The sequence below is a fragment of the Desmodus rotundus genome, chromosome 1, assembly GCF_022682495.2.
Source record: "Desmodus rotundus isolate HL8 chromosome 1, HLdesRot8A.1, whole genome shotgun sequence".
Taxonomy (NCBI): domain Eukaryota; kingdom Metazoa; phylum Chordata; class Mammalia; order Chiroptera; family Phyllostomidae; genus Desmodus; species Desmodus rotundus.
The window spans coordinates 16,491,072-16,504,774 of NC_071387.1; the positions used below are offsets into that span (position 1 = coordinate 16,491,072).

General features: G+C 43.2%; 1 protein-coding gene across 1 annotated transcript; it reads left to right on the plus strand.

Annotated features, from left to right (window-relative positions):
* Positions 1 to 2,757: 2,757 nt before the first annotated feature.
* TEX48 (testis expressed 48) lies at positions 2,758 to 13,200 on the plus strand. Its single transcript, XM_053919433.1, has 4 exons — positions 2,758 to 2,833; positions 9,456 to 9,569; positions 11,778 to 11,903; positions 13,109 to 13,200. The coding sequence occupies exons 1-4, from the start codon at positions 2,758 to 2,760 to the stop codon at positions 13,198 to 13,200; spliced, it is 408 nt and encodes a 135-aa protein (XP_053775408.1).
* Positions 13,201 to 13,703: the final 503 nt, after the last annotated feature.

The window sequence follows — 13,703 nt, forward strand, 5'->3', positions numbered from 1 at the left end:
TAACTTCCATGAACCTCAGGGAAATTATGCTGAGTGAAAGAAAAACTCTCATAATGATACATACATACAGCATATTTCCACTTATGTAATACTCATGAAATGACATAATTATAGAAATGGAGAACAGATTAATGGTTTTGAGAGGTTAGAGATGGTGGGGTGAGGGGGGTGGGTGTGGCTATAAAGCAGAAAGAAGCCTTGTGGTGTAGCTAAGTGTCTGGATTGTGGTGGCAGTTACATGAAGCCACACATGTGATAAAACTGCATACAGCTACATACACACAAACAAATGAGTACATGTGTAAGTGGTGAACTTTGAATAAACTCTGTGGATTGTACCAATGTTTATTTCCTGGTTTTGATATTGTTAGTATAGTCAGATGTTAACATAGGGGACCCTGGGTGAAGAGTTCATGGAACCTCTCTGCACACTTCTTTGTAATTTCCAGTGAATCTGTAATCATTTCTAAATAAAGTTTTTTAAAAATCTAAATTTATCCTTATTCAAAATTTGCTTCACTTTCTGAATTCTCTAATTGCACATCCACAGCTAGATGTGTAGGCTTCAGCCCAACTCCTTCTCATCCTTAACTCCCAACATCAAAGGAGGAGGAGGAGGAGGAGGACAATGAGGAAGAGGATGAAGAAGAAGGAGGAAGGGGAGGGATAGGGTGAGGAGGAGAAACATTTATTAAATGCTGCTTCTCCCAGGCACTACACTTACTGCATTCCATGGCTGGTTTAATTCACTCCTCATATGAACATTATTATTATCCCCATTTTAAAGGTAAGGTAACTAAGGATTAGAGGGGTTAATGGCTAAGGCCAAGGTCATCCCACAAGTTAGGAAGACACACTTCTCAATGAGGCAGTCTGACCCCAGAGCCCACATGCTGTGCAATAACCAGATTCAAAATCCACCCTCTCGTTTTAGGCCAGTGCCTTTGTTCAAAATTTCATGATTCTCTTCCTGGACCAGGAGTTAGCACAGGAACCTGCTGACTGGTCTCTTATTACAGACCCAAAAGGAAGGAAGCAAGGCTTGAATGGCGTGCCAAACCATATATGCTTGAATGGTAAACCACTCCAAACAAAGACAATTTCCCAGGTTCCCCATGCAAAAAAAGAAAAAAAAGTATTTTGGTCAACTTGAATATATGTGTTTAGTACTATGGGTGAAATAACCAAGCATCTACAAGCATCTACTTACAAGGATTCAATACATGACATGTGTTTAAAATGGTATATTAGGTCAAATATATTAATTTGAAAATATTGCTATCCTTACTCTCCCACTTTCTGAAATAATTTCATTCAGACACTTCACACACATCTTGAACAGCGTCTTCACAGTTTTTATCTAACACAGGTTTCCAGAGTATAGTATCTTCACTTCTCAGTTATTTGAAAATGACCTTTTGAACCCATATACTATGCTGCCCCCCAAAAGCTAAAAGATCCACTCATATAACATTAAGAAAATGTGCAGGTTTTTTTCATTTGGTCTGGAGGTCAGTGGTTCTCAACAATGGCTGCAAATTAAAATCATGTTGTGTTAGAAGTTACTAAGAGAAGAGATCTTAATTATCCTCAACACAAAAATGAAATGATAATTTTGTCACATGATAAAGGTGAGCCAACACTACTGTAGTAATCATATTGCAATACATAAATGTATAAAACCAACACCTTGTATACCTCAAAGTTATCAATGTTATTTGTAAATTATAACTCAATTTTTTTAAAGGGGAAAAAATCGCGTCGGAACTTTAACAACTGCCAATGCCCCCAAACAGTGATTTTGCTGGCCTGGAGCGGACACAGGCGCGGCAGTTTTTAAAGTTCCTCGGGTGATCCTGAGCGCAGCCTGAGCTGAGAACCACTGCTTCAGGGTGTAACTAGAGATGTCTACAATCTAATTTAGTACTTCTCAGCCTTGATTACTTGCCCCAGTGCCCCCTGACGCCCTGGGGTTATATTCCGAGACCCCCAATAGGTGCATGAAAGCACAGCGAGTACCAAACGTTATATATACTACGTTTTTCCTATATAGACGTACCTACGATGAAGATTAACGTATAAATTAGGCACATTGAGAGATTAACAACAACTAGTCATAAAACAGAACAATTATAACAATATAGTATAATAACAAGTTATGAGAATGCGGTCTCTCTGTCTCTCTCGGCATATTACGGTGCTGTACTCACCCTTCTGACGATGATGACGATGATGACGCTGTGCGATGATAAAGGCAAACCTGTTCTCGGGTCTGTGTTGCCACACGGTGTCACTCCTTCCAGGGGACCCCTGGTGAAGTCTCCGTGCAGGTTCAGGGCTGTCTGGTGCAACACGTTGCTGTCAATCAGAGCGTCTTTTCTGCTCGTGTCTTCCACCCACAAATTTAAGGCCTTTTCTAGCTTAACTAAGCACTGAGCACCCCCTGTGGCCATAACTTTTGCAGTATGAAGTGCAACAGCAAAACTAGCACAGAGTTCTTTTTCCTTCTTCACAATTTCATGAGTAGAAGATTCGTTCTTACTCTAGATCTTAGCAACTTCAGCATACGAGTTTTTCTCATTAAAGTCAAGAACTTCCACCTTTTCACGGTAAAAGAAGCACGTTAACGGCTTCGGCTTCGCTTTGGCACTTCCAAATTGCCAGCATGGCTGCTCTCGCGCGCTGGGGCCATTGTGAAGTAAAATAAGTGTGACTCGAACCCGAGCACAGCTGCGAGCGCGCTGTCTGGAAACAAAGATGGCTGCTACTTGGCTAACGGGACGCAGCGTCTGCAGCGTGCGGACGCAGGACAACGTGACGATTCGCGACCCAGGTCACGCGAGATTTCATCCCACCGCCCCGCGCGGCACACGGTTTAAACTCACAAATGGTTTTGGTTTTTTGCTGGAATTATCCATTAGTGTTTCAGACCATGGTTGACGGTGGATAACTGAAACCTCAGGAGGGACTGCTGTATAAAAATCTGGAACGCTTTGTAAAAATGCCGACGCCCACGCTCCCCGCTGGGCTTCCCAAGGTTCCGATGAATTTGACGTTAGGCCCCAGGGCGCTCTTTATAAAATACCACTGATGATTCTCACTTGCAGCCAGAGCCGAGAACCTTCACTTTTACCACGTGGGAATGTCAATATTGCTTTCCAAGGTGGTTTAAAAGATTGATTCACCAATCATCAACTACACATAATTTAATGGTTGGATCACGTCCATCTCTCACCTCAACCCCTACCTCCCACCCCACCCCCCATGACTTCCTAAACTGCTGAACCTTGCTTACTTCTGTTTTCCTTTGTCTCTATGAGCATCCAAAGATAGCACTGGTTGAAAACATTGTAACCGAATTTGGCTTCCCCAAATAGTGTTTGGTTGTCCTAAATAAAGGAATTGAAAGAGTGTCTCAGATGGTGAGAGATTTTGTGAGGACTCAAATAAAAAGTGATTCCCCTTTTTCTTAGGTTGGGAACAGAATGCCACTTTATTTTTTCCCCTATTATTAACAACCATTTTTTGTAATGTTTCCTACAGCTAGGCACCATGGTACATGTTTACCTGATCTCACTTAATCCTAAAGATATATTTAGGACAGGTAATTCTTAAAATTTCCATTTTAGAGAAACCCAGCTGCAGAGTCCATTTGCCAAAGGTTACCCAACAGCTGGTGTAGGAGGCAGAATTCAGACCCAGGTCTTCTGCGTCCAGTGCTGTTCTGCCTCCTTCTAGCTCAGCCATCCTCAAGATGTTTTCAGAAGAGGCACCAAAGAACACTCTATTCCAGTGTCCCCATGATGGAGAGCATGGCATCATGGACAGAGGGAAGGACCACTGGAGAGGTAGTCATCAGACCTCCTCCCTTCACCCTGGCTTTGCAGCCCAGTCTCACTCCCCTGCCCCCAACATTCCCTGGTCCCTCTGCTCTGTGACATCATAGACTGCCTCCTCCATGCTCTGGAGAAGCTGCATGAGTGAGGCTCAAAGGTTAGACCTAAGAGCAGGGGGGAGTATTTGTCCTATACCTGAAGGGACACCACCTCCATCACTCCTGGACACCTTTTTGCTTTGCTCCAAGGTAAGTACGTACTAACTTACCTCGACACTACTGTTTTTCTGTCTGGGCCCCAGTCTCCCCACCTGTGCTAAATGACCCCTAATGGCTCCTCCAGCTCCTGAAGAAGGCTTCCTGTTTGACCTTGTGGATCTTTCTTGTTCTGGTCCAAGTCCAGTGGAGTCATTGGAGACCTGAAGTTCAGAGCCCACAGGGGACACCCCAAGGACTTTTTCCTTGGCTCCTGCTTCCATCTAGAGGAGGGGACTGGCAGTGCAAGAAGCCCACCCCACCCTCCCCAGACAGTATCAACTCTACATTTCGTTAACATGGGCATTTATATTTATTGAGCCTTCCCAATGTGCCAGAATGCTGTGCTCAGCACTTTCCATCATTATTTAATCCTCACGACCACCTTCTGGAGTAGATACTATTATTACCAGTCCCATTTTACAAATTAGAAAGCAGGTTCAGCCCTGGCTGGTATGGCTGAGTAGATTGAGTGCTGGCCTGCAGACCAAAGGGTCACCTGTTCAATTCCCAGTCACAGCACATGCCTGGGTTGTGGGCCAGGTCCCCAGTAGCAGGCACGTGAGAGGCAACCTATCCTTCTCCCTCCTTTCCCCTCTATCTAAACATAATTTTTTTTAATTTTTAAAAAAGGAAAACAGGTTCAAGGAAGTAAATCTAAATCTCATAGCTAATATGTAGATCTTTAATAAGAATTATACCCTAAAGAATGTGTTTATAAGTACTACACTGCTCTCCCTTAAGAGCCTTTGCATTTCTGAAGAGGGTTCAGAAGTTTAAAAGTCTTTGCTATAAACACTCAGAGGAGAAAGTGGTCTGCTCCCCTTTTTCTTATGAAATTTCTGGGTGGAATAAAAATATGGAAAGCATCAGCACTAGGTTCAGACAAACCTACATTTAAAACCTCAGCTGCACTGCTAATATGGAATGATCTCCAAAATAATTGCATATCCATAAGCTGCTTTAGAGGAAGAGACCTCCATTCAATATGTGAGACAAAACTATGAGAATATGCTCTCACGACAAAGACTCTGAATAAAGCTAACAGCAGATAAGATAGGGGCTTGGGGAGGTGTTGAGCTGGTGCACATGGGGGATTTCAGAGGCAGGCGAGCTTAAGAATAGGAAGCTGTCAGCTGTGAAAGTGTGACTACTGTCACGTGTCTATTCCTTTCAGGAAAATGGTCACTGAGGCAAAGTTTCATTAATGGAGTCAATGAATTTAAAAACAGGTTCTGGTGACTACTCATTAGCATGATTACAGAGCAATTGACTTCACTTGGGAGTGTGGAAGCTTCTTTTTTAGTCTCAGTCTCCCCACTTTGGTCTTCCTGCAACCAAAGCTGCAGGAGAGACCCTCGGGGATTGTCTAGATCTTCACCACTGTTACCGACTTTCCTTGAAGTTCCATTTGTCCACTTACAGAGATCTTTTCAGTTTCAGTGTCAGCTAGCCTGTGGTCTTCTTGTTTTTGTCTCATCTGTGGAATCATATGCTGAGCCAGTGACTGCATAAAAGTATTCAACTCTCTGGACAACAGCTACTGAATGACAATGAGACAAAAAATAATTTAAAGTATTTTAAGAGGAGTCTGGAAGGCACTCCAGAGTCATGACCCATGATTTCCCAGCCATGACCAAGAAAACAAATTTCAGATGATTCCCTGGGTCTACTTTAGAGCACCAGGCTGCTTTTTCTCTGGGTTTAGACAGCATTAACTCAGCTGTGGTATTAAACCAGGAACAACATGAAGTGCTGGCAAAATAGTGCGTGCTCCTCCTGATTAGCCAAAATAAAAATTCAAAGGTACTCTAATATCCATAGTTACTTGAGCTAAGGATTGTCAATTGGTCAGCTGTGCCCTAGGACATGGGCTGGATTATTTATTATGTTGGCCAAGGAGAGGGACAAGGAACACCTTGAGTTGTCCAGCTCCCATGGAGACCCCCGTCCCTAGAAGTTGGTTCCACTTGGGTTATGGATAGCCACAGGAAGGGCTTACTTCTTCTGATGCTGTGTAAGGAGACCGTAGTCCACTGAGGATGTTGGGGAGTCATACACTTGGAGTGGTTTGAGTATTGGTCACACAGAAAAATCATTCTTAGTCCTGTCAGTGAAGCGTCAGTCTGGTTTCCACACAAGAAACAAACCACGTCAACAAGCAATCAGTATCCTTGTCCATCTATATTTGCTGACAGCTCCCCTTGGGAGTTCAGAGGAAGGACAGGACAGTGTTGAGTGGTAAGGTCTCCTCCGAGTTGCATCACTGGACAGATTTGGACAGCTGTCCTTCTGCCATATGGAACATGAGTTCTTCCAGCGGTTTTTCCGCTCGGGGTAAATACAAGTGTCCTTATCTACACACTCCATATTCTTTAAAAACAGGAAGATTTGGTCCTGTTTTATCCAAGAAGCCCTAAGGTTATTTTGATTTCCAGTTAATTATTTAGGACTCTTTGAAAACAATCAGATCTATGTTGGCATGTCCCATTCCAATTAATTTTACCTAAATCTCCTATTTCAGGTCCAAGTCATTGCAAAAAGAGAAGAAAAACCTCCCTTAAGCTATTGTTCTGCCCCAGAATGTTCTTTGAAAATGTTTTGAAGTCTATTAAATCTCCTCTTGATTCATCTTGATTTAGTTTGCAATTTTGAATCTTTGCACAATCTACCCTTAAGAGAAAGCCTTTTGAAATAGTTTTATGTGGTGTATTTCCTGTTTTTCTTACCTTCTCAAGTCTACTTTTTAAATTTTATGCATAGGTGCATTACTTAAATCTTCTGGTCTTTTCCATCCTGCTGCTCTTAAATATTTTTCCCATTGTTAAAGATCAACAATTAAGTGAACTATCAGGCACAAAAATGATAGTGCAGGACAATAAGTAACAGAGTAACTAACAGAATCCTGAATTACACAGCAAATTTCCGTCTGAAATTTGAGATCCTAAATTTTCCCTCAACTGAACTTTCACCCAGAGTTTAAATTCAACCTCTCTGGATCCACCTTCTGGTACAGGGGCTTGGGGAAAATATTGTGCAATGTTGATTGTTCTTTTCTGGGGAAGTGGCCGATGAAGAAAGTTTATTTAGGCAGTTAGAGAAAAGAACAAGAGGAATGTGAGTGGGCGGTAGAGACACAGCTAGGTGGAGAAAGAAAGAGAGATGCAAAGAAAGTAGGTTTCAGAAGGTTTGAGTAGGAGTGAGTTCTTTTTTTTTTCTTTCCTTTCTTTTTGAGGCCAGAGCATATCAATCAAAAAGGGCCTTCTATTACATGTTGGGTCTTTTTGTCTTCTCTCTCCTCTACAGACCCCCTTAAATCTCTTATTTTTGACATTGGAAGTTTGCCATGCTGGCCATTGTCGTTCTAAGTCATCTAGTGAAATGTTGCCATTTATTAAGATAAACACATGAGAGTACTTATAGTGAGAGTATACATATGAAGCAGGAGTTTTTCCAGGAAGAGGCAGCAACTTTAGTGTAAATAAGACCATGAGAAACAGGAAAGAATGCACCACGGTTGATCAAAAGTTTGTGCTTATGCACAGTGTCTTGAACTCCTGGGCCAGGGGGAGCCTAAAAGAGGCTCTATGATCGACAACCTGGAAATCACTCACTGCAGAAGATGAGCTGACTGCAGTGGGCTTCATTCATTAATTTAACCATACAGAAACTGTGCTCGTGAAGGTTTTGAGGGATTCAAAGCAAATTTGTAGCGATTACTTTGTTTATACAAATTGATCACCTGCCCGACAGACCTCCAACCATTAGTTCTCAGGGCGGACTTGTGGTGAGAGCTTGTTCCATTCCTTCCTTATGAAATAACACTTCCTCCTGTATTCAACATATATGAGCCAATCTAAAACAAAGCAAACCCCCAGGAGACAAGAGTTTATATAAGATGAAGAAAATTGAAAGTAAAGCAAGCAGCAGAAAAATAAGCATGTCAATGGCAAGCATATTTGCTACTCGGTGCATCCCCAAAACAAAAGATCTAATTGCCTTATATAAATTACTGGTTGTTTTAAAATTCTAAGAAAATGAAATAAATTCATTAAAGAGAGCTCAGTGAAGGGTGTCAGAGCTTGAATCATGTGGAAAACCTCACAATGGGGACATCTGCATGTGTCTAGTCAGCTGGATACGTGTAGCCGAATAAATAAATTGTGCCATATTGAATAGCTTATGTTTAGGAAGTCAAAGATCTTGTATCAATTATTAACAGGTCAAGGGTAAAAGAAACAGGAAAATCAGTTAGGAAGCTATTACCATACTTTAGGCAAAAGATGATGATGGCTTGGACCAGATCATATATAGCTATAGAAAAGGTGAGAAACAAGTGCCCATGAACAAGATAACTCCCACTGTGAACGGGGTGTTCAGAGGGACATTAACCAAAACCTGATAACAATTTCCTAAAAGGGGGCTTTGCCGCAGAAAGGGAAGTGAGAACAGGAAGCCCAGAGACAAAGAAAACTACACAGACAAAGGAGTTTCAGACAAAAACATGGCTTTTTAATTCCGGACCATCAGAACTAGAAAGATCCTTGAAAAGAGCATCTAGCCTAATTTCCTCTTATTGGTGATGAGGAGCCTGAGACAGAGACAATCATGGACTTACCTGAAGCCATATAGCAAGTTAGTGGTAGAATCAGGACCTAAACCTACAAGATGGTGCTTCTATTCCCGTTCTCACAGGGCCCACACCAGCTGGAATCATTTGGAGCCAGTGAGCCACATGAAGGGAAATGGATACACTTATTGTATGCCTAGCTGCCCAAGGGTCACTTAATATATTTAGCCCTTTAATTCTGCAAAGCAGGCACCATGATAAAAATGAGGCTCAAGAAGATTAAAGCATTTACCCAAGAACAGATACTTGGAAGTGAGGTAGAACACAGATCCACCTGGAAGCTGAGCATGCTTCCGTGCATGTCTGCATGAACTGGGATTGTGCTGTATGGGGGTCCTATCTGGACTGTGAGCACAGGTAAAGGATTGGCATTTTTCAGCTATGGCTTTATGTTTACTTAGGAAACAGCCCTGCCCCGGGGACCTGGGCTCAAATTCAAGATCGGCTGATTCAACAAGGCAGCCATGCAGGCAAAGCTGGCACAGTAGAGGCTTTGACTCTTTTCCATGGGTAAGAAAATTATGTAAGAATTGGGGACATGCCTTAAGAGAGGGCAACCTAAGCAGTAAGGTCTGGACCTGGTGGCCATGGGGAATAACAAAAGACTTGGGAGAGGGGAAAGCTATCATACTTCGGGAGAGGCTGACCCAATATGACCCTCATTGCAGTAAATTTCCAATGGGCATCTGGAGTGCAGACCCCAACCCATGGCCCTCACTTCTTTTCCTCCTACAGCAGCTCACCGGAAGCTGGCCTTGAAGATCTTCTGTTTATGCTGCAGAGACTGTGAGGAGCCCCATGCCACAGAGGGCTCCACATCCTCCAGCGAAATCCCGGAGCAGCAGCCTGGTAGGTACCACACAAGGTGCCTGGCCTCTCTAGACCTCATTTTGCTCATCCCTCTCCTACTCAGATACCCTTAGATTTCCTTCAGCTTCTGAGGAATAATTCCTCCCTAAAATAAGATAAGAATTGGGTGGTCATGCACCCAAGCCAATAACAATAGATACTTAAAATCTCAGTTCTTAGGAAGTGTGATCCGTGGACCAGCAATATTGGCATCACCTGGGAACTTGTTAGAACTGCACTTTCAGACCCCACTCCAGACCTACTGAATCAGAGCCTGCATTTGAACATGACCTTCAGGTCAATCTAAATGTATATTATAGTTTTAGAAGCACTTTAAAGATTACATATTGGTTAAGATCCCTGGCTTTAGGGCTCTGACTAGTTCTAATCAGCTCTGCCACAGAATTGGGCAAGTCACTTAACCTTTCACTCTGAGCTTCAGTGTTCTTACCTGTCAAATGAGTATAGCCAAAATGTGTCGTTACTTTCTAGGATCAGTGGGAGAATTAAATGATTAAGCACCTAGCACAGGAACTGCACAAAGTAGCCACTCAACAAATGTCAATAAAGGGAAACTCTACATGAGTACTGGCCAGGATAGGATAGGCTCTGCTGTTAAAACAAACAAGTCTTGAAATCTCAATGTTTACAAAACGAAAGTGTATTTCTTGTTAATGTAAAGTCTTTAGCCAGGGCTTCTGGAACACATAGCAGCCATGTACAAGGGAAGAGAGCGAGAAGGAAGTTTGTCGTTACAACCTTCTTGATGATCCAAGACAAAGGTCATTGTGGAGAAGACTGGGGTTCAAAATCAACAATTTCAGACAGAAAAAAAATGAAGCTTTATTGTCAAGCTCAGGCAAAGCTAGGACTGCCAGGCATTTGCTCAGGGGGTAGGGGCAAGGCTGGGTTAGGCATCTGGCATAGTCCTACTCAGAGAAGGGACAGTTCAAGGGCAGGAAAATATTCTCATGGCATGTTTTCCTAGAAATCCATACCAGGGGGTCTTTTAGATACTTCCCCAGAAGTTGTTTCACAATAAAAACCAAGAAACTTGAAAATGTCAGTCACATTTTCCAAAATAATAGTAATGATCATTAACGAGCCCCTGTTACATGCAAGGCACTGTCTAGGCACCAGGGTCCCAGCTGTGATCAAATGAATCCTCAACTCTTTTGGTGCCTACACACGAGTAAAGTGCTACTATTGAATCCCTGCAGTAACTCTAAGAAGTGGACATGATTATCCAAAATTCACGTATCATTATGCAGATCTGAAAAAAGGCACAGGAAGGTGAAGCAGTCTGCTCAAGGTATGCAGCTAAAAAATGACAAAACTACTTATTCTATCACAAAACACAGCTCAGTCTGTTGACAAAGTTCTACATCATGCTTTTAGGAATCTAGAAGTATAGAAAAGCAAAGCCTTATATACAACAATGTTCACATAACAGTACTTATAGTAGTGAAATTTGCAAAGTCTAACCAACAATAAAACAGCAGTTAAATAAACCTTGAATTAACCATAAAATAGAAAATTATACAACCATCACTTCTTGAAATTCAGTGACATGAAGAAAATATTTATGATGTAACGTATAAAGTAAAATGAATTCATAATGTATAAGATGTGATAGACTATGTAAAAAATATGCATAGGAAAAGATAAGAACTGTGATCATATCCAAGGAGAGGGGTATTTGGGGCATTTTTTTCCCTACTTCATTGTCTTCAATATTTCCTAGCTTTTCTATGATGGATATGCATTACATTTATAAACAGGGAAATAGTAAACTTTACATTTTAAAAAGAATATGTAGTGTCTGGCAGAAGTAAGACCTGCTTGAGCGTGGTTGGTAGAGCAATAATATGGGTGTAATAATTCATAGTTTTGTTTTGAACATTTCATCTAAAATGTCACATGGTGTGCGTGAGTGTGACATTGTTGTGTTACAGAATTACATGCTTATGATGTTGTAATAAAAGATTTTGTGGTAAGGGGCTTTATTTGTGCCTAACTCTGTATTTTGAATCCAGCACCTGCCTATGATAGGGGCACTCAGAAGACTAGAGGTAGATCCAGGTACTCCCCATCCCATAACTAAGCGGCAATGGTCTGTGTGCACTGCTTCAGAGTGAGCAAAATGCCTTCCCCTCCGCCATCTCCTTGGAGCCTGCCCACATGACCACGTGGAATTGTCATTGCCAGGTGGGAGGAAGCTTGAGCTTGACCAACAAAATCCTAAATATGCTAATGGAGCCTCCCGTTTGGCTTTGAGACAACCCCTGACCCATCCAGAAAAAGACTCCTCGACCAGCAGCAGCGATTTTGAGGGTGAGTCCCAAATTGGGATCTAGCACTGATGGGGAACCCCTGGGGGAGGGAGCCCTGTCTTGGTGACCAAACCCCACTGATATATGAGCTAAGTGCAGTGACAGGAGAGACGGATCGCTCCCATCGGGAAGGTGTAGTCACATTATAGGACACGCTGGAGAAGGGCCAAGGTTGTAAGACCTGCCTGCACTATCTTCCGAGCTGGGAATTTCATGAGGAGCAGCACTTGGAGGAAAGAACACACACCCACACTTCCCTTCTAGGTCCTGTGGCTTTGTCTTCTGTGTGGTTTGTGTGATTATTAGCTTAATGTCTGCTTCGGGCACCAGAAGTAATTTCCAGGAGGACAGGGCCTATATCAGTTTTGGCCCCCCAGATGCAGCCAGGTGCATGGCAAGTGAACGATGTCAGAAAATGCTCATGGACTGAGTGCAGTCAGAAAGCTCGATGGGGGTGACATGTCCCTGGGTCGTAGAAGGACAGAAGCTCAGGCCTGGAGAGTGGGCACAGTCCAGGAAGAAGAAACACAGCCCCATTGCTGGGCACCAACGCTGGGCCCGGGTGGCCTCACATGGTTTACAACCATCCTGTGAGGCTGGCTGTGGAGCTCAGGGTCAACCAGCCCAATCATTCCAGAATTCTCATAAGAGCTAACCCCTCCTTGTAGTCAAAATCTCACACAAAGTCCAATTGCTGTAAGAGATAAAGGGGGTTCTGCTTTACTTGAACTAGACCTCCCCTTCCTTCTGCCCTCCGCACTCTGCCCAAAGGGCTCCTTGAAACCCAATTTAAAAACCCACATCTCATTGTATAGAGAAGGCTGAGGTCCACAGGGGAAGGAACTTTTCCAAAAGTCCACCAGGGAGTGGCATCATGGTCAGAACCAGGATGGGCCTAACTCTTCCACTTGCCGGGACACTGCACTTGGCAAGCCCCCCTACCGTCACTGAATGCACCCACGGAGTACCATGCACAACCTACTGCAGACGGTCGGGGTCCTTATGCTGACTGGGAATCCCCAGGGAAGTGGGCCTTCTCCTTATCACAAATGACCTTGGGAGTCCTTGGCTGCAGTCTACGTGGCCCATACAGTATTCCAGAATCAGACCAGGATCAGGGATGGGGGGTACCAGCACAGTCCAGCCAGGCCCAATGCAAAGGCTTCACCCATACTGTTCTCCTTTTTCTTTCATTTATAAATACAGAATGTCCCCCAGGAGGGTTTTGCAAGAGAAACCTAGACCGCTACCCCCAGAATCACTGGCCATTCCAGCCATGCCTCATTGGGAGACCCTGAAAATTCTAGTTGGGGACCTCGTGCAGGTGTCCCAGGCCGCAAAGCTGCGAGAGTAACTCCAGGAGGAAGAGGGGGGTGAACAGGGGCCATGAAGACTGATTTGGAAACTCCCCCGAGGAGGAGAAGACGTCTGAGCCATCCCTGTGCCACCAGCAAGAGTCACTTCAGCTCCCGAGAAAGCCACTGCAGGAGGAGCTGCCTCCAATTAAAGTCCATGGTCACATCACAGGATTGTGTCTTTTCTCGTTTCCCTCTCCCTCACTTGGGACTGTCTCTTCCAAAATGTCTTACCATTTTTAAATATGCTAACCTAACATCTAACCAACTTCAAACAATTCTTGTAAACTTTTTGATAGCTTTGTCTTTAATTTTGAGATACCTGTAATTTCAAACTTAAAGTTGCAACAATAGTACAAGGGACCCCAATTCACTGTTTACCTGGATTGGCCCATTGTTTACATTTCCCTGTTTACTTCACCATTTCTTTTCTCTCTCTCCCTATA